This window comes from Mus caroli, unplaced genomic scaffold, assembly GCF_978045245.1.
Source record: "Mus caroli unplaced genomic scaffold, Mus_caroli_1 scaffold_18, whole genome shotgun sequence".
Lineage (NCBI taxonomy): Eukaryota > Metazoa > Chordata > Mammalia > Rodentia > Muridae > Mus > Mus caroli.
The window spans coordinates 36,754,454-36,776,306 of record NW_028227273.1 but is presented as its reverse complement, the minus strand read 5'-3'; the positions used below and the strand labels follow the sequence as shown (position 1 = coordinate 36,776,306).

Sequence of the window (21,853 nt, the reverse complement as noted above, 5' to 3'; positions counted from 1 at the left end):
GAACTGTTAATGAACTGCTATGCCTCAGCCTCACAGTGGCTGTATATTAGAGATGGCTGAAATAGTTCCTCTTTATTTTTGACATGTTGCTATGTTTTCAGTCTCACATTACCGTATGCTAAGAACCTATAGAGTTTGGAAAGGCACATGTACTCATCTACCCGCCTGATCTTCATCTGTCTGAATGAGGATTAGGTTGGCCTGGCACAGGTGAGGCTAACCAGATACAATGCATTTTTATTTTGAAGAGAACACTCATTAATAGATGTGGTATTACTCTTTTGCTATTCACATGGGCTATTATGGCCTATAACTTTGTGCACTGAAACCTACAGTTCTCTTAATATCTTGATCTTCTTTGCACTACATGTCAAAATCCTGCTTGGTTCCTGAGTGTACCTTTCTTAGGAGCAAATCTTGTGAATGCTCCTCAATTAACCAGAAAATTACTCGGTTGTCATCCTTGCTGCAGCATAATTTCCTAGAAAGTGTTATTCAGAACTGCATTCAGGAATTAGATGTGTGTTTTGAGAGACAACCAAAATTCCAGAGCATTTACAATATGTGAAGAGGATGTGAATTATGTCATTTAAAGGAAAGACAAATAGGTTTCAGGCGGGAAAGTGTGTGTGTGTGTGTCTGAGTCTAGTAGTGAAATTCTTGCTATGCAAGCATGAGAAATTGAGTTTGGATTCCCAGTACCCATATAAAATACTGGGCATGACATGGAACAGCTTGAGTTTCAGTGCTGGTGAAAGCTCCTGAGGTTTGTTGACAACCCAGCCTATCCACCTCAAAAAGGTCCCAGGTGTTTGAGGAGGCAGTGTCACACAAAGTAGAGTCAAGTGAAGGGAGAGCCCTGGAAGACAAGCCAGTCTAGGTAAATTGGTGAAGCCCTAGTTCAAAAGGAGACCTTATATCAAAGAATAAAATAGAAAATTGCAGAGAAAGAAAACCTGATGTCAATCTCTGGCTTTTACATGTACCCACATGACACACTGCATCTTCAGTTGTACACTACACAAGCAAACATATACACGTACACATGCACACACAAAGACACACAGACACACACACACACACACACACACACACACACAGTGGGGATTAAGAAAAATGTCATACAATGACATTTCTTTATGGTGACTGAGAATCCCAGTTTTACTTTATTTTTGCACTTCTTACGGGGCTAGGACTTACAACAAAAGTATTCCCTGTTATGAATAATAAAGTGCCCAAATAACTAGAGCTTACTGTCTTCAATCAATAAGTTGCCAAAACAATAACAGATCATTTCAGTGCTCTTCATGTTTTTTCTCTGTCCCACAGGGTGCCCCGACAATCTCACTGATTCCCAATGCTTAAACCCGATTAAGGCTTTTCAAGGCTGCATGAGGCTCATCTTTATTGATAACCAGCCCAAGGATCTTATTTCAGTTCAGCAAGGTTCCCTGGGGAGTTTTAGTGATTTACACATTGATCTGTGTAGCATCAAAGACAGGTAATTATTGTCTTGTCTCCTCTGTTCCTTCATCACGTCCCATTCTCACTGTTCTGAATATGAGTTTCTGCAACCAAAATTCTAATTCGTAGACATTTACCACACTAGACATAATTCAGTCACCTAATGCATAATGTTTCTTAAAGGATTTCAAGTCCAGAGAAAACGGTTTATATTAGTTTATTCCCTCTTCAAATTAACGTGCAGTAAATGGGATATGCAAATTAAATGCTAATAGAAATTTGTGAAAGGATTAAAATTTTATGCATAAACATTTGATTACTTTGAAGTTAAGAGTAAAGCATAAAAGGGAGGAATTGCTCTCCCTAAACAATTTCATTTTTAGTCTACCATGGGTGTCCTTCCTATAATGTCAAAAGTTTCAGGAAATCTACAGCTAAGGGTTTGGGTGAGCTCAACATGGTTGTCCCCAATTGTGGATGGCTGACTCTAGATCCTACTAACCCCACCCACTTTTTCTTTATTTCTAAGGAAACCAGACAGAAGGATAATGAGAATTAGTACTTTTATTCTACAGCCCAGAGATCTAGTATGACACACTGTTTCTAACTGCATCTCTGTTGGTATTTGGCTACTCTTATGGTAGAAGTTTCTATATTTAAAGTCAGGAAACCAAAGAGAATGGATGCTGAATTTCAGCAGAATTTTGCCACGTTCCTTCTATAGCAACAACCTGCTTCATTCTCTAATTCTGCTTACCCTCTGAAGATATCAATGAGCCAAATAGGTAATTAGGATTTGTTAAGTTTGGCTTTAGAGGTTCTTATTACATTAATTAGTCATTGCTATAAATATACCATGAAATATACCATGATTTGTGAAACATATGTTATCAGTAAGATGTGATAGCAGTAAGTTCATACCATGGTGAGAATGAGGAATGAGATGGAGGAAGTTCAGGTAGTTTAATGAATTAGATCTTAATGAATGAAACAAATCATACTTGGCCAAGTTGAGAAGCTGATAGGAGATAGTGCCACAGATGGTACGGAAATAGAAGGTGACTTGTGTTACCAAGTCAAAATGCCATGACTGCATTTAAAACCCCTAGCACTGTGCTGTATCTTATAACTAACAGCAATTGATAGTTTTCTTGGAAATATTTATTTCCTGAGAAGCAAGTAACTGATGAATTGTCTTGTAACTCACCATGCCTTAAATTCAGTTGACATGCTATAGTTCAACTGATGTGCTACAGTCCAGCTCACAGGCCATACAGGGAAGGGGCATGGCTTCCACTTAGCTAGGGATGTAGACCTGGAATCATCAGAAAGAGGGCCTTTTTACTAGCAGATTTTGGTTTCATGCTCTATGTGAGAACTAAAAAGAAACACCATGGGATTTTGCTAGAAACATGAGTTAAAGAAAAATGATAGGCACAGTTAGGGGAGTTCAAGTGATGAGTGTCTCATGAGTTAGGGGAGAAATGAGGAAAAACATCAGGTACCTTTCCTGGGAAATATGGGAAATCAGCCATGCAGAACACGGCCTCAGTTAATTCTTGAAATGACCACTGTAATTAGATGGAACATTAACACACACTTCTAGTTATACCATTACACATGGAATCACCAACATATCATGAAGACTTCTTGATCCTTGTGTATTTCTTTCCATTTGACCAGCTGGGAAAGTGAGAAATAAAATGTGTACTTTATTAAAATATGCTAATTTAAAGGTCTCCAAATCAAAGCTAGTAGAGGAAATTAATCCCATCCCAAGTCTACATCCCTGGCAATGGAGATACTTCCAAATCATCATCTGGTGCAATATTTTACATGTTACAGATCAATACTGGAACATTTGTCAATTGGGATATCTTTGGTATCCTAATATGCAATCAAGAAAGCTATCATTATTTTTGATTACATGACAGTCATTGCCATCTACTCTGCACCATTACTTTTGTGTAATTGTAGTCTTGAGTAATTAATTGTATTGCATACAAGTGTATTTTGTTTAATAGTATAATGAGAAATGTATGTGATTCCTTTAGAGTGTAAGTGGTATGTTTCACTTGAATTGCAGTGACTTTCCCTAACAAAAAGGAAACCTGGGTCAATGCTATGTTTGGTCTCTCAATGATCTAATTTACATTTGTTTGCAATCTGGGAGGCAGGACCAGGGATTACAAAGGCAGGTGTTTCTGAGTTTTCGTTTTCCTTTCAATTTTGGTAATAAAAATAGATGTCTTAATGAAAATGTGTATGCATGTAAACTAGTAGCAGCGATAGATGCTGGGAGGGAAAAATGTGTAAAAGATGCATAAAATAAAGAGGCAGTTGGTCAGAGGTCAGGTAGGGAAGGAGAAGCCTCAGTGCTTGGGAAAGCAGACACAGAGGGTCTTTGGAGCTCCCTGGCCATCTGAAACTGGGAGCTACAGTTCAGGAGAAACTCCTGCATTGTTCCATTTGTCATGTGTTAATCAGTGTGAACGTGTTAGACTGCTGGTAAGAACCTGCTTATTAGGGACAGCAGGGAATGACTCTGGCTATGGTTTCTCTGCCTGTGCTTCTGATGAACAAGACCATGGAGGCTTGCTTGTGTCTCCCTTGGACAGCAGATACTAAGACCTCTATCCTTGTCTTCTATGTACTTTTTCTCCTTCACAGTGATGTGGGGCCCACCTCCACATCCTGGATTTTCTTTTCTTATTTCCAACTATGCCTCTTACATATTTAAATGTCTTAGTGCTGGTCATTTGGGAGGAAAACTAGGTCTGATAAGGTCATGGCAGTTTTCAAACAAAAGGAACAAAGTTGCTAAAATCTTAAGTAGCTTATGGACCCTTTGAAATGATGTCTGCAAACTGGTAGGGTCAGATTCTTTTGAGCTGTTTAAAGTCTGCCCTTGAAACATCATTTATGACTGGAGAGATGTCTCACTGGCTAAGAGTACTTGATTCACAAGCATGCGGGTCTGAGTTCAGATCCAACACACACATGTAATAAATTAAGCATGGTAACATGTAACTACCTGTAACCCTTGTGTCATGGAAGCAAGAGATGGAAGTTTTCCAGCTACAGTTCTAGTTAGGACAACAGCAGCATCAACAATAACAAAGAAACATAATTACCTCCAAGTTGAAGAAGAAGAACATGTCTCAGTGGAATAAGATGGGGAATGATAGAGGAGAAAAACTGATACCCTACCTGTGCCTCCATACTTGTTCATATACATGTACATACATACACATATTATCCCCTGTCACACACATACCCCCCACATACAAAATAATGTTGGTAAACCTCAAAGCTGACAGATACTGGTTTCTGTGCAGCTTTCTGCAATGTCAGTGAAATTTTGGACACCATAAGCCCCATTCCTTGTGGACTATCCTCATATAGCAACAAATTTGAGGGAGGTCCTTATATATAATCCAGTTCCAGTCATAAACATCCAGAAATGGACATCATGTAGAGGCTGCAAAATCAAGTATGTAATCAGGGCTTATTCCCCCTGGGCTCTGCAAATGTATCCTTAGGATATTTCCTTCTAATCCTTTGGAAAATTCAATCCATTTGTGTTTTCCACTGGATGGATCACATACAAAACAATGCATTCAGTTTCTTCCTGTGAAATATGTCATAAAACATAATTTTCTCCTTCCATTTCTAGATCTTTTTCTCCTAGCACATTTTCTGCTAAGAAAAACATGTGTGTCATCCTTGTGTGAGGATGCTTAGCTTCTCAGCTTGGGCATGGGGAGCTGCAAACACAGAGAATAGGAAAATACTGTGTTGGATAACCTCCACAGAGTCCTGATGCATCCCACCCCATGTGTGGGAGTGTGTTAAAACAGTGGGTAATATAAAAAAAAAAAAGATTGCACTGGAGGAACAAATATCTGAGCTCTTCTCTAAAACTGAGTCTTTAAATCTGGAAACAGGAAAGCCGTGGTAAGGGCTATGCTCCCATAATCTGTATATTTCTCTCTGTGTAAGAAATGTTACGTTACAATATGGTATTCTCTTTTCATGTGTGAAAAGAGCCAAAATTAAAACAGAATCATCTCTGTTGCTTTCTTCTTTTGTAATTTGTCATATTTTGATCTGTTTCATGGAGGAAAAGGAAAGACAGTATTTTACTTAGTAGGTGCTAAATAAACATTCTTTTAATATCACTTTAACTATCTCCACAATCCTATAGAGCTCAGATGGTTCTTCACCTGTGGCCAATCTAGAACATCACAGTGCAGCTTGGTAAAAATGTAAATTCTAGTAATGTGAGATGATTCAACAGTTAAGAGTCCTTGCTGCTTTGAGAGAGCACCAGTGTTTCAGAATATCCACACTGTTAGATCATAATCACTTGTCCAGATCCAGTAGATCTAATTTCCTCTTTTGACTTTCCATGCACATAGTCATACCAGATACATACATATAATTTAAAAACAAAGTTCAATTTAAAGTAGTTAATTATAAATGAAATATCTAGGTGCCAGTCTATAAGTAGAGAAACGACAGGCATAGATATTATGATGCTTTCCTGGAGAGTCTAAAAAAAAAAAAAATCTGTGTTTGAGATCTCTGGCGTTGTCATCTTGGCATTCCTTCTAGGCTCTGCCCCACAGTTAGTTACCTGACAACAGCCTGGCTTACTATAGAAGAGATTGTTTGGGCTCTCCTCTCTCTCCTATACTCTCTGAACCTTCTCTCTCTCTAACTTTCTTCTCTCCATGATCCCTTACTCCCTTTCTTCCCTTCCCCCTCCCCCTCTCTTTCCATTTATTCCTGGCTTGACTTTTTCTTCTCCCCCACACCCCTCTCTCTCTTCCCTTCTCAACTCTCCTTCCCATGTCCCAAATAAACTCTATTCTACACCAGATCTATCATATGACTGGCACTTCGGTACTTCATTGGGAAGGGGATGCCAAGCCACCTCTACCAGCTCACCATACCATGCTCTATTGAACATATCCTGGCTCTCCTTTTTATAAAGCACAACATTAGTGTCATGACTGAAATTTAGAAACTCCCAGGTAGAAACTCCCAGGTTCACATTTCCCACTGCCACATGGACTTTCCAGTCATCAACTTATCTATCCAAACACTAACAAATTTGTAAGTACCCCTCCACACACTCTGGTGAAAACATCCCCTGGTCCCAAAGGAGGGCTATTGAGCTTCCAGTCACTCTGTGGTTTCCTTGGGGACGAAGGCATTCACAGTTATGCCTGGACTTCTTGCTGACTCCTGGTTCTAGGACATTTTCCCGTGGGTGAGATTTTTTTCTTTCTCCTCTGAAAGCAGTTCTATTGTGAAATCCTTGAAATCCTTGGTCTATGTGAACCATTCTCCTCACTTTTGCTCAGGCACTATCCAGAAGTCAGCCTTCCATTTTAACATGTGACAACTTGATTGTCTGTCTTGTGTGTTGTTTTCTAGTTATTAATTTATCCTTTATCAGGATACAGGTAGGAGTAATTAATAACTTCTACTCTTAACCAGAAGGGTATGTCTTCATTGCCATGCCCAGGCTACCTACCACGATACCTCCTGGTCCAAAAAGTTTTCAAATTCACAGGCTAAATTCAGTTCTGATATCCACAAAACAATAATTCTAAAGGACCATTTTCTAGTGCTTTAAAAAGAAAACTTTTACAACTCTTACCAGCAATCTGGAAAATGGAAAGATTTCTTCATTTTATTTTCCTCTCTGCCTAGTTCTCTTGGTGCTTTATCTATCTATCTATCTATCTATCTATCTATCTATCTATCTATCTATCTATCTATCTATTTATTTTGCTTTCCACTTTCCTGGTTTCCTGCCCCCTTGACTCCACCACTGCTCTCTGCTTTCTACCTCACTCTCTTCTTCCCTGCCTGACCTGACCCCAAAGGGCACACAGCATGCTGCACTAGAGCAAAATTGCTGGCAGAGTTCAGCCTCTCTGAGTGTGAGTGCGCTAATTCTCTCATCCCACCTCACTCACATCCCAATCACACTGAACTGAGCTGCCCTGATCTGAAGGGATAATCAACAGGGACTTGGGGCAGGGGAGAGAGAGTGTGAGGGACAAGAGACATGAAGAATGAGAGCAAGACAGTTGCTTGATCAAGATCTGAAAAACTTTTTTCAGGGATGGCAATATAAGCATAAGCAAGAGGAAGCTTCAAGGGACGGGGGAAGAGCCCAGGGGCTCTCTGAAAGACAGGTGGCAATCTTCAGTTCCTGGGACCAACAGTCACAGTGCTCTCTTCACCTACAAATATTCTTTCTGTTTTGACCACAAATGTTCTCTCAGGGCTGTTTATGTAAGCTAGTAAATTTACACAAAGCCATGGTTGAGGCCATGGCTCCCAGAACTGAGCCACTACCTAAACTTCCCTACTCCTGAGGTCACTGTCCACCAAGGGCCAAGCTGTACGCCCCTCATGTTTGTCCACCATGAGGCTGAGCTGAATGCCCCTCATGTCCCACACATTGCACTGCATAGATTCATCTTTATGTTTGTCTCTGTCATGCTTCTACAGTTCTATTCTAAGATAGACAACACTTCAATTAAGAGAAAGTTATCATATGACATCTATCCTGCATTGGTAAGAAATAATTTTAATATTAATTTAAATATTTAAAACAATGAAAAGGTTATATGCTCAATAGATACTGTCTCTCAAGCTTGTTAGAAATCTACTACATGTAAAGTTAAATGTATAAACTTACTATGACAGAGACTTCCAAAGCCTAAGAGTGATCCACCAACCCCAAGGTCTGTAAGAAGATAAGGGCACAGTGACAAGATTGCCTGTATTGTGGTATGATAACCACCGAGGAACACTCCTCCATTGTCTTGACTGCTGCCAGGGATCAGCCTACACTGTAGACAAACAGAAGATACCCAGAGTGTTAAAGGTCTCATATTTGCCTAAGACGAGATGAGGCACTTCTCCCATATTCCTACTGCAGAGGAACAAGCTTCTCATCTTCTGGGTTTGATGGCCAGATTGACTCTGCCTGAGTTGCGAAGAAGACCACAGGGACCTGGGAACTGTTTAGGTAGTAGACTATTAACCAACCTCTGTCACTTTAATCAGTACATGGCACCAAGTTTATAATTTACTCTTTCAGATTTCTGACTACATTGACAGCTAAGGTAACTATACCTTGACAGCTAGAAAACAGACCTAGCTTTTTACCCAAAGGTAAACCACCATCTTAACTCATCATTCAATTTGTTAACTAGTTAAGACTACCATATCTCTTATGAAAAGACAGACAGTTTTGCCTTACTCACAGTGTTCATGATAAAGGACACACAATTTCAGATATAACATTTCACAAATGTAACCTTCTACTCCGTCTTTATCTAAACTCAGTTTCCAGTGATTAAATGCTTTATATTTCCTCCCCTTGTTATGCCATCGTTCTATTGAGACTTCAAAAGTATAAGAAGTTTAAAATCCTAATTTTTGCCAATAAAGTTCTTATAAATTAGCCCAACTCTAATAAAACATTCCACTATATGATCTAACTTTTATAATCACAAGCTCAAATTTTCAGTTTCCTTTCATTGTCTAACTGTAGACTTAAGGTGTTTCTCATGCTAAATCTAGATGATCAACTATCATATTCACAAGGTCAAGGTTTTGAATTTCCCTTAATTGTCTTTTAAATATATACTTCAAAATGTATCTTATTGTGCTAAATTTATTTATATTCTGTCTCCTAGAGATAGAGATAGATAGAGAGAGAGAGAGAGAGAGAGAGAGAGAGAGAGAGAGAAAATGGCTCTTCTTGCTCCTGTTCCATGAAAGGTTTTTGTCTTCCCTAAGCTCACCTTAAAGACTGTTCATGCTGTTAGCAACTTTATCTCTTTTATAAACTTTCGAACCTCCAGGAAACTCACTTATATCTACTTCTCATGGACTACATCTAGATAAATACACCTGCCAAACAATATCCTAAGTTCCCACTTGCTACCTATTCCAGAGTGTGGGATTCCTTTCTAGTTCCCAGGGATTGAGACTCCCCTCACTTCAACCACCAAGACCTAAGGGTTTCAATTTTCTCCCAAATGATTTTAATTTTATTCTCTACCTCCTGTGTGTGTGTGTGTGTTTCAGCTTCTTGTCATGTCCAGGAATTTACACAAAATCTACATCAAGGACAGCTAGAAACAAGCTACAGATGCTTTAAGCTGCTCTCACAGACACAGACACTTCTATTGGACCTGGTCCTTCTTACCCATAGATGATTCCACAGACCTTGGACAGCAAGGACACATCCAACTCTCTTAAGATTGGACCAACATCTCCATCCCCATTTCCTTAGGTTTTCCAGAGACATCATGCCCCAAAGTCAGCAGGAAATAGCTAAACATCAGGATGGTCCTATTCTTGCTTCACTATCACTTCTCTCTAGTTTTTCCTTTTTTTATTTAAACCAAATCTGAGGAATGTTAGCCTCAATTCTAGGCTCCTGCCAACAGCCAGATAAGCCAGGCTAACTTTAAAAGTATCTGTTTGGCCCCTCCTCTCTCTCTTATACTTTCTGCCCTTTCTCTCTCTGACTCTCTTCTCTGCCTGACCCCTTTCTCTCTCTCTCACTTTTCTCCTCCCCTTCTCTTTCTACGTGCTCCTGGCTCTCTTGCTCTCTCTCTCTCTCTCTCTCTCTCTCTCTCTCTCTCTGTGTGTGTGTGTGTGTGTGTGTGTGTGTGCCTGTCTGTCTGCCTGTGTTGTGATCATAAAAATAGAAAGAACTATAAGAATATGTTCTGGAGGGATGTGGGGGGAGGGGGCTCCTCAGCAGGTCCTTGCTGAAGAAGCATCCTTTCCCCCTGAGAGACCAGCAACATGATGGTATAGTAAGGAATAGAATTTATTTAGGGCATGGGGAGGGGAGTTAGGAGAGTAGTAGAGGCAGAGAAAGGCAGAGAAAAGGAGAGCATAGAGAAGCAGAGGCCAGTCTTGACCACGTGGAAAGAGGGGGAAATGGAAGGGAAACAAGGGGGCAAGCAGGAAACAAGACTAAGAGAGACAAGAGAGTAAGAGAGGGAAGAGGGGCCAAGCAGCCCCTTTTATAGAGTGCCAAGGCTACTTGGCTGATGCCAGGTAACTGTGAGAAGGAGCATACATGGCTGCTGCTAGGAACTATGGGGTTGGAGTCTAGACAGAATACCAACATTCTGTCTATCTGTCCTTCTGTCTTTCTCTGCCTCTACTCCCCTCTCAACTTCAGTTGCAGATGCACTTTCCTGTATTACATACTCAAAGCAATTAAATCATGACATGCCATCTAAGAGTTAGGAATTCAGCCCTTTGCCTCTTTCTCATCTTAAAATTTCCCACATGTATAATGGTAGATTTGCTCCTCCTGAAAACCACACATACCTAATAAAAACACCACAAGTGCCAGCTGTCATTATTCACCAGGTGTTAAGTGTTCCTTCTATAACTACTAGCTGGTGAGAATATTTTTGTTTACCAAGGTGATCATAAAATCAGACAAGCAAGCTATAGCAATGCATCTGAGCAATGTAATCTAAAGATAATAGAGTTGGAAGGAAGCACTGTAGCACCATATTATAGTCTTGTGCTTTAAGAAAAGTGGGGCATCTTAGCCGTAGAAGATGAATGTAGAGAGAAGACAGCTCAGGAGAAAGAAGAAACAAAGTGTCTGTAGTGAATTTTAAGGGTGTGATTGATTTTCTCAAAATAAGATATAGGGAGATAACCATAGGAATCCATGCACTCTTGGATGTCAGGTTGGCAGCTGTGAAATTGGCTCTGTTTGCCTAGAGGAATGGCATTAGCAGTGACCCTGAAGTGTGCTAACATGTTTGTGTCCATGTTATCTCTTGTCTGAAAATGAAATTACTGAAGAATTCATATTTCTCTTCAGCCCAGAAATCAAAAGTAGAATAGCATATACTTTCCCCTCCTCTTTATCAAAAAGAACTGGTGATGACTTTAAAAGCTTTTGATCATTCATTCATTCATTCACTATGTCAGACCCCACTATTTTCTGGCCTGAAAAGCTGCTTCTAACTTCTGACAAATATGGTCTAGTGTCTGGTGTGTGTGGTAGCATGTGTGTGCATACATGTGTGTGCATATTTGTGTAGGCCCAAGGTCAATGCCAACTTTTTTCCTCAGTTTCCCTTCCTTAGACTTTTGAGACAGGATATCTTACTAAAATTGTTTTTAGCTTACTGGTTTGGCTACATTGTCGAGGAAGCATCAGAGATCCTACTGCTTCTTCTTCAGTGATAAGATTATAGATGAATGCAAACATGTCCAACTTTTATGTAAGTTTTGAGGATCCAAACCCAGTTCCTTGTGCTTGCACATCAAGCAATTAACTGAAAAATCTATATCTCTAGTCCCTAAAATGTCATTAAAGTAAATGAAAAATGATTAAACAAAGTAAAAGAATGGTATTTTTTCTACTTCAAAGTGATTTTTATCTTTTTTTCCTGTATTGAGTCTAAGTAGGAACACCTAAATGCAGTAAAATAAAATGATAAATGCGGTTCCATGCCAGATCCTATTCTCTGCTAATTATATGGCTCAAGCCTTTGAAGTGCTGTATTAGAACATAAACATAAACTCTTCTCACTTTACAAGGGAGGAGGCTGACGTTGACAGGTGATAAATGGCTTTTTCAAGTTATATAGGCAGCAAGTCTTTTCGTTAGACATTTAATGGGCTCTTGAGAACTTTTGAAAAACTTCTATAATAACTTTTCCTATTGAACATTAAGCTACACACTGAACAGGCCTTTGTGATTCATCTGGAAGTCACATTATAGCATCTAAGTGAAGCTACACTGCTCATGGAACAGTTCTGGGGCTAAAAACAATGTGTCACCTTCCAAGGCTGATAAGCTGAACCATGAGTAAGGCACATCATGTGTCTGGAGATAACTGGCCAGAGAATATAAAGAAAAACCTTGCTCATAAAGGATGTTTGAAATAACGGTAGCCTTTTCTCAGATAAAAACATCGAACAGGAAACAGTAGGACAGGATCAGTTGCCCACCTTTGTGTTCCTACACTCCTAGTGGCAAAGTAGAACAGAATATCTCACGTTGCGGTTTGAATGGAAACTGTCTCCCACAAGCTGGTATGTTTGAAATTAGGTGTGTTTTCACCTGTTTTGAAAGCTTGTGTGACTTTATCTTTAAGGAGCTAAAGACTAACTGGAGAAAGTAGATCACCAAGTTCACTTCTTGTTCATTTTCTCCTGCCTGTGCTTGTAATGTGTCCAATTGGTCTCCAGGTTCTGCTGTCAGATAGTCCCTGCCTGCTGTCAGGTTTTGCTTGCCATGAAGGAATTCTATCCCCTTGAACCAGATTAACCTTTCTTTCCTTAGTTTTTTTTTTTTTAATTATTTTTGTTTGTTTGTTATTATCACAGCAATTGGGAAAGTGACTGACACAAATCACATGTAATTGGTAGGGTTGCAATAAAATGTTTGTTTAAAGAGTTAAGTACTGCCAGGCAGTGGTTGTGCTCACCTTTAATCCCAGCACTTGGGAGGCAGAGGCAGGCAGATTTCTGAGTTCAAGGCCAGCCTGGTCTACAGAGTGAGTTCCAGGACAGCCAGGGCTACACAGAGAAATCCTGTCTCAGAAAACCGGAAAGAAAAAAAAAAGTGTTAAGTACCAGGGATACAGACTACACTACTCATTAGAATGTTCTGTGACAGGGAAAGTAAGTGTTCTCTTTTATGCTGAAGTGAATGCCATCATCAGTGATAATTATGAACTTGAAATATGGTTACTGAAACCAAAAGTTGATTTCTTAAAATTTATTCAATTTTAATGAAATTAAATTTTGATTTACATCCAATTTAGAAAGCCTGTAACTATCCTTAATCTGATCCTAGGCCTAATTTAGAGACTTTTACATATGTTGCAATTTCATAAAGATGAGCAAATCATATTGCCTAACCTAGTGAAAATATTGAGTTCTAGTGAAATTATAATTTCAGAATCATCTTGAGAACTTGAATCCCTTATCAGTCTTTTGTGAGATCTCATAATCCTAGTATCTGGTGCTCTCTAATAAATCCTCTACACATTGTGAGTTGTGAGTCTTCTTAGATGATGATTTCCAAGGCAAAGAACATTTATGGGGTTTCCATAAAAAGCTTATTGTTTTCAGCTGGTGTGTGCATGTGTGTGTGTGTGTGTGTGTGTGTGTGTGTGTGTATGCATGTGTATTCAAGACATTGCCATGTATCCTCCTATATCACTCTTCACATATTTTTCAATACTTTATTCACTAAATATGTTGTGCTCTAAATTGAGTAGATTAGATGATCAGAAAGCACTAGGAATCCTTCTATTTCTACCTTCTAGCCCCAGGATTATAGGTGAGTGTTATAGGTATAAATGCCACCTTATTTAGCTTACTTTTTGAGTGACTACTGGAGATCTTTGTGTTATATTTTGCTCACTTAATCATCTGTCTAGCCTGTCACCTGGGACTTTGTTCTAGCAAAAATGAAAGAATTGCATGCCTGATTATAGGCAGCTACCTACCACAGACTTTAATCCTTCACATAAAGAAATCCTAAACTTTAGTCCCAATTCTTTTGGTTACTAACTCCATATTCTACAATATTTAAAAATAATTTGAAAATCTTTTAAAAATGTATAATTTAGTAAACCAAAATCCTAGACAATAGTTCATCTGGAATAGAGATTGGGTTTGTGTTTTGTGAAACACCCTATCAGGACTGTGGGTCATTTAGAAATGTTGAGTTAGCAAATAAAACACATTTGTCTGTTAGACACATAGCATTGGTCCATCCAAAATTTTTCCTTCCATATTAGGGAGCTTTGACTAAAGTTAATCATACTCTATAGGAAATGTTTCTTTTTTAAAATAAGTTTGAGAAACATTAAAGTAACAAAAGTGAATTATTTGTTGCAAGATTTCTGAGTATGGTGGGGTTGGATAAGGATATATTTCATATGGTTATAAACAATAAGATGGAAAGCCATTTGAAGCAGCCTACAATTTCACAAATATATTTGATCAATGTAATGGTAAATCTTGATTTTTAATAAAGTAGCATCTACACTCATCTAGGAAACAAACATATGAGCATGTCTGTAAGGGACTTTCTAGATTGAGTTAACTGAGGAATGTCTGTCTTAGATATGAACAGCGCCAATACACAAAATTGGTTGGGGAGAGACTGAAAAGGAGAAAGGAGCTGCTCTGTAGCATGCATTTCTCTGCTTCCTGACTGCATATGTTGTTATAACCGGATGCCTCTACCTGTTGCTGTACAGGACAATGGATTGTTCCCCCAAACTAAGCTAAAACAAACCTATCTCTCTTAGCAGGATTTGTCAAGTGGTTTGTAATGGCCACTTTTGGAAGCAAGTGACTAATATAGCTATGAAGCACTTCTCTAGGTGAAACTCCTTCTCAGCATGTTTCTCAAAATTCTGCTTTAGATTTCATAAATCATCAAAAAGGCCAGGCAAGTGTGACTTTCACTGTTGCCACAAAGGCTGTAGGGAAGTGAACTGCAGGCTGTAGGTAGACACTGGCATCCGGTCCTCTTCTCTGCAAAACTGATGATGCTTCTGCTTTCTGCTCTTTTCTCACACATTTCTTCATTTGATTGTTGTAGAACTTGGGCTTTTGATGTGTTCATTTGGAGGATGACTCTTGTCACTCTTGTCAGTCCTCAAGTGACTCTTGGGTTCTGAGCTTCACTTTTTCTGCATAATGATACTGACTTCCAAAGTTGTTTTCTTGATCTGTTGCAGTAATTCTTGTCAGACTTTACTAAATCTATTTAACTAAGTGTGCAGCTAAACACATGGCAGAAATAGTGGTGTTGTTTTCCATATGAGAGAGTTAGGCCCGAATAGAAGACAGCTGAATCTATCTTCTCTACCTCTAGCACAAGCAGGTTTTACATCAATATCAGTCAGTGGTTCTAATAATTGTGATGTTGAACTTTATATAGATTCCAGCCAGTGTTTGGGTTCCAGGAAAAAGAGTTTGATGAATGAGATAAGCAACAGAAAGGACAGGACGGATGAGGTACAAGTTTCTCGTCCTCTGAAGGAAAAAATTTAAATGAAAATGAGATGAGATCCCTGCATGCTAACAATTGTCAAATGACATACCTTTACAGAGGGACATCAATGGGAGGGGTGACCTTTGGTCCTCCCCAGCAGAGAGAGATGCTAGAACAATGAGTCAGGAGTGGATCCATGGGTGAAGAAGCACCCTCATAGAAGCAAAGGGGAGCTAGAGAGAGAGGATGGGAAGTGGGGTTTGTGGAGGGGTACCTGGAACAGGAAATATCATTTGAAATGTTAACAAATAAGAAGATTAATAAAAAAGAAAAAGATAAGAAAACCAGGGCAGGGCAGGAAACAAAGGAAGGAAAATGCAAATAATAAACAGTTAGGGATTTCTGGTGCAAAGTATGAATGAGGTTTTTTTTTTTTTTTTTTTCTTCTTTTAAGTGAGAGACAATGGTAGTAGTAATTCATGATTTTGTCATTTGGGTAATCGGAAGTCTTTTAGAAGCATTTATAATTTATGGTATGTGTGTGTGTGTGTGTGTTATGCATTTGTATGTGTAGGTGCATAAACCCTACACACATATTAATCATTGAAAGTTCTCCAACTTTTGATGAGTGGGACAGGATTTATTACGAGAGGATGGCTCAGACTGTAGAGTTCTTTTTTTTTTTCTTTAATTGGATATTTTCTTTTTTTAAGTTTCAAATGTTATCCCCTTTTAGGTCTCCACTCCAAAAATCCCTATCCTCTTTCCCCTCCCCCTGCCTTTATGAAGGTGCTTCCCCACCTACACACCCAGTACAGCCTTCTCACCCTGGGGCATAGAACCCCAATTAGAGCAAGGGCTGCTCTTCCCACTGATGTCCAACAAGGCCATGCTCTGCCACATACACCGCCAGACCCATGGTTCCTTCCATGTGTACTCTTTGGTTGGTGGTCCAGTCCCTGGGAGCTTCAGGGTTCTGACCAGTTGACACTGTTGCTCTCAGCACAGGGCTGCAACCCCCCTCAGCTCCTTCAGTCTCTTCTCCAACTGCTCTATTAGGGATCCCACACTCAGTCCAATGTTTGGCTGGGTTCATCCACCTCTGTATTTGTCAGGCTCTGGCAAAGCCTCTTGGGAGAAAACCATATCAGACTTTTGACAGCAAGCATGTCCCAGCACCCAAAATAGCCTCCTAGTTTGGCAACTGTATATGAGATGGATTCCCAGGTGGTGCAGCCTCTGAATTGCCTTTTCTTCAGTCTCTGCTTCATACTTTGTCTCCATATTTCCTCCTGTGAGTATTTTGTTCCCCCTTCTAGGAAGCACTGAAGCATCCTGGTCTTCCTTCTTCTTGAGCTTCACATGGTCTGTGAATTAAATCTTGGGTATACCAAACTTTTGGGCTAATAGTCACATATCAGTGAGTACATACCATGTGCATTGATATGGGTTACCTCACTCAGGGTGATATTTTCAACTTCCATCCATTTGCCTGCAAACTTCATGAAGTCATTGTTTTAAATAGCTTAGTAGTATTCCATTGTGTAAACGTATCACATTTTCTGTATCCATTTCTCTGTTGAGGGACATCTGAGTTCTTTCCAGCTATTATAAATAAGGTGCTATAAACACAGTGGAGCATGTGTCCTTATAACATGTTGGAGCATCTTCTGAGTATATGATGCCCAGGAGTGGTATAGCTGGATCCTCAGGTAGTACTATGTACAATTTTCTGAGGAACCACCAGACTGATTTCCAGAGTGGTTATAACAGCCTGCAATCCCACCAGCAATAGAAGAGTGTTCCTCTTCCTCCATATCCTTGCCAGTATCTGCTGTCACCTGAGTTTTTGATCTTAGCCATGCTGACTGATGTGAGGTGGAATCTCAAGGTAATTTTGATTTGCATTTCCCTAATGACTAAGGATGTTGAACATGTTTAATTAATTAATTAATTAATTAATATTTTTCCACAGAGATATCCCCAATCACCACCCCATCTGATCTCCAAATTCTCTGGGGCCACCAGTCTCTTGAAGGTTAAGTGCATCATCCCTGAATGAACACAGACCCAGAAGTCCTCTACTATATGTGTGTTGGAGGCCTCATATCAGCTGGAGTATGCTCTCTGTTTGGTGGTCCAGTGTTTGAGAGATCGCAGGGGTCCAGATTTATTGAGACTGCTGGTCCTCCTACAAGGTCACCCTTCTCCTCAGCTTCTTTCAGCCTTCCTTAATTCAACAGCAGAGGTCAGGCACTTCTGTCCATTGATTGGGTACAAATATCTGCATCTGACTGTTTCAGCCTCTTGTTGAGTGTTTAGAGTGCTGTGTCATACTAGGTCCCTTTTTGTGAGCTCACCATAGTCTCAGTAATAGTGCCAGGCCTTTCCTTAGGTGCTTCTGAGACATTCAAGATTCCTCAGTGGAGAATTATCTATCTAGCACTGTTCCCCATTTTTAATAGGGTTATTTGATTCTCTGAAATCTAACTTCTTGAATTCTTTGTATATATTGAATATTAGTCCTCTAAATATAGTATTGATAAAAATCTTTTCCCAATCTTTTGGTTTCTGTTTGGTCATAATGACAGTGTCCTTTGCCTTACAGAAGCTTTGCAATTTTATGAGGTCTCATTTGTCAGTTCTTGACTTCATAGCATACACCATTGGTATTCTGTCAGGAAATTTTCCTCTGTGCCCATGTGTTCGAGGCTTTTCCCCAATTGTCTTCTATTAGACTTAGTCTATCTGGTTTTATGTGGAGGTCCTTGATCCACTTGGACTTGAGCTTTATATAAGTAGAAAAACAGGATTAATTTGCATTCTTCTACATGTTTATCACCAGTTGAACCAGTACTATTTGTTTAAAATGCTGTCATTTATCCACTGGCTGGTTTTAGCTTCTTTGTTAAAGATAACATTTGGTTCATTTCTGGATCTTCAGTTCTATTCCATTAATCTACCTTCCTATCACTTCACCAATACCATGCAGGTTTTATCACTATTGCTCTGTAGTACAGCTTGAGGTCATGGATGGTGATTCCCCCAGAAGTTTTTTTTTTATTTTAAATTTTAAATGAGGAAAATGAGGTATTTTCCTCATTTACATTTCCAATGCTATCCCAAAAGTCCCCCATACCCTCCCCCCCACAGCCCTACCCACCCACTCCCACTTCTTGGCCCTGGCGTTCCCCTGTACTGAGGCATATAAAGTTTGCCCCCAGAAGTTTTTTATTGTTGAGAATAGTTTTTGATATCCTGGGGTTCTTCTTGGAAGGTCTGATAGAATTCTGCAATAAAACCCTCTTCCCTGGGCATTTTTTGGTTGGGAGACTTTTAATGACTGCTGCTATTTCATTGGGGGTTATGGGACATTTTAGATAGTTTATCTTATCCTGATTTAAACTTGGTACCTGATGTCTGTCTAGAAAACTGTCTATCCCAGAGTTTCCAGTTTTACTGAGGAACTGAGGATATTTTGAATTTCCCAAGTTTCTGTTTTTGTCTCCCTTTTAATTTCTGATTTTGATGTTTCTGTGTTTGTTTCTGTGCGCTTTGGTTAGACTGGCTAAGGGTTTATCTTGTTGATTTTCTCAAAGAACCAGCTCCTGGTTTTATTGATTCACTGCATAGTTCTTTTTTTTTTTCCTACTTGGTTGATTTCAGCACTGAGTTTGATTATTTCCTGCTACCTACTTCTCTTGGGTGTATTTGTTTCTTTTTGTTCTTGAGTTTTCAGGTATGCTGTCAAGCTGCTAGTATATGCTCTCTCCAGTGTCTTTTTGGAGGCACTTAGAGCTATGAATTTTCCTCTTAGCACTGCTTTCATTGTGCCCTATAAATTTTAGTATGATGTGCCTTCGTTTTCATTAAATTCTAAAAGGTCTTTAATTTCTTTATTTCTTCCTTGACCAAGTTATCACTGAGTATAGTGTTGTTCAGCTTCCATGTGTATGTGGGTTTTCTGTTGTTATTAAAGGCCAATCTTAGTCTGTTGTGATCTGAAAGATGCACATGATTATTCCAGTCTTCTATCTGCTGAGGCCTGTTTTGTGAACTATTGTATGGTCAGTTTTGGAGAAGGTACCATGAGGTGATAAGAAGAAGGTATATATATTTTTTTTCAGATGAAGTGTTATATAGATTAGATCCATTTGACTCATTACTTCAGATAGTTTCACTATGTTTAGTTTCTGTTTCCAAGATCTGTCCATTGCAAAGAATGAGGTGTTTCCCACTATTATTGTGTGAGGTGCGATGTGTACTTTGAGTTTTAGTAGAGTTTCTTTTATGAATATGGGTACCCTTGCATTTGGAGCATAGTTGTTCAGAATTGAGAGTTTATCTTGCTAGATTTTTTCTTTTGACAAGTATGAAGTATCCTTCCTTACCTTTTTGATAACTTTTGGTTGAAAGTCGAATTTATTCAATATTAGAATGCCTACTTCAGCTTGGTTCTTGGTACTATTTTCTTTAAAAAAAAAATCCATCCTTTAATTCTGATGTAGGGTCTGTCTTTATCACTGAGTTGTGTTTCCTGTATGCAGCAAAATGCTGGATCCTGTTTATGTATCTAATCTGTTAGTCAATGTCTTTTCTTTGGGGGAATTGACTCCATTGATATTAAGAGATATTAAGGAATAATGATTGTTGCTTCCAGTTATTTTTGTTGTTAGAGGTGGAATTATGTTTGTGTGGTTATCTTCTTTTGTGGTTGTTTAAAAAGGATTACTTTCTTGCTTTTTCAGGTATGTAGGTTCCCTCCTTGTGTTGGAGTTTTCCATGTATTATTCTTTGTAGGGCTGAATTTGTGGAAAGATATTGTGTAAATTTGGTATTGTAATGGAATAGCTTGGTTTCTCCATCTATAATAATTGAGAGTTTTGCTGGGTATAGTAGCCTGGACTGGCATTTGTGTTTTCTTAGGGTCTCTATGACATCTGCATAGGATCTTCTAGCTTTCATAGTCTCTGGTGAGAGGTCTGATGTAATTCTGACAAGTGTGCCATTATATGTTTTTCCTTTATACCTTTTTCCCTTACTCCTTTTAATATTCATTATTTTTTTGTGCATTTTGTGTTTTGACTATTATGTGACAGGAGAAGTTTCTTTTCTGGTTCAATCTATTTGGAATTTTTTTAGACTTCTTATATGTTTATTGTCATCTCTTTCATTAGGATAGGGAAGTTTTCTTCTAAAATTTTGTTGAAGATATTTCCTGACCCTTTAAGTTGGGAATCTTCACTCTCTTCTATACCTATTATCCTTAAGTTTAGTCTTCTCATTGTATCCTAGATTTCCTGGATAGTTTGGGTTAGGCTCTTTTCTCATTTTTCATTTTCTTTGACTGTTGTGTCAATGTTTTCTATGGTATCTTCTGCACCTGAGATTCTCTCTTCTATCTCTGGTATTCTGTTGGTGATGCTTGCATCTATGACTCCTGATCACTTTCCTAGGTTTTCTATCTCCAGAGTTGTCTCCCCTTTTGATTTCTTTATTGTTTTTATTTCCATTTTTAGATCCTGGATGGTTTTGATCAATTGCTTTCCCAGTTTGTTTGTGTTTTCCTGTAATTCTTTAAGGGATCTTTGTTTGTTTGTTTCCTCTTTAAGGGATTGTACCTGCTTACCTGTGTTTTCCTGTATTTCTTTGAGGGAGTTATGTCCTTCTTAAAGTTCTCTATTAGCATCATGGGATGTGATTTTAAATCAGAGTCTTGCTTTTCCAGTGTATTGGATTATCTAGGGCTTGCTGTGTTGGGAGAACTGGGTTCTGATGTTGCCAAGTAGCCTTGGTTTCTGTTTCTTAGGTTCTTGTTCTTGCCTCTCTCCATCTGGTTATTTCTATTGTTAGCTGGTCTTGCTGTCTCAGTCTGTGACTTGTCCTTATTGCAAGCTTGTGTGTCAGCATTCCTTCAAGACCAGGTTTACACTGAGAAATTTGGGTATGAAGAGCTGTGGGCACATGGTCAGCTCTGGCCGACTGTATATTTATTATGTAGTATATTGTTCACTGTGGTAGTTTGAATGATAATGACTTTTATAGGCTCATGTGTTTGAACATTTAGCCACCAGATGATGAATATCTTTGGGAACTATTAGATTTTTTTTTTTTTTTTTTTTTTTTTTTTTTTTTTTTTACTGGAGGAGGTATATCACTGGAGATGGATTTTGAGATTTTAAAATCCCAAGTCATTCCCAGTTAGCCCTCTCTGCCATCCTTTCACCATCCTTTCACTCTGACTTGTGGTTGTATTGCATATAAGGTCAACATGTAAATTCTGAGCTCCTTGTCCAGTGCCATGTCTGCCTGCCTCATGCCCTGGTCCTCAACCTGATG

At 39.0% G+C, this 21,853-nt stretch overlaps 1 protein-coding gene across 2 annotated transcripts in view; it reads left to right on the top strand.

Annotated features, from left to right (window-relative positions):
- LOC110312287 (contactin-associated protein like 5-3) overlaps positions 1 to 21,853 on the top strand; it is a 604,300-nt gene that overhangs the window by 293,434 nt on the left and 289,013 nt on the right. For both annotated transcript variants that reach the window (XM_085832770.1, XM_085832768.1), the window contains exon 10: positions 1,330 to 1,501. In XM_085832770.1, the coding sequence (XP_085688896.1) occupies positions 1,330 to 1,501 (172 nt within the window). The remainder of the gene's footprint in view (positions 1 to 1,329; positions 1,502 to 21,853) is intronic.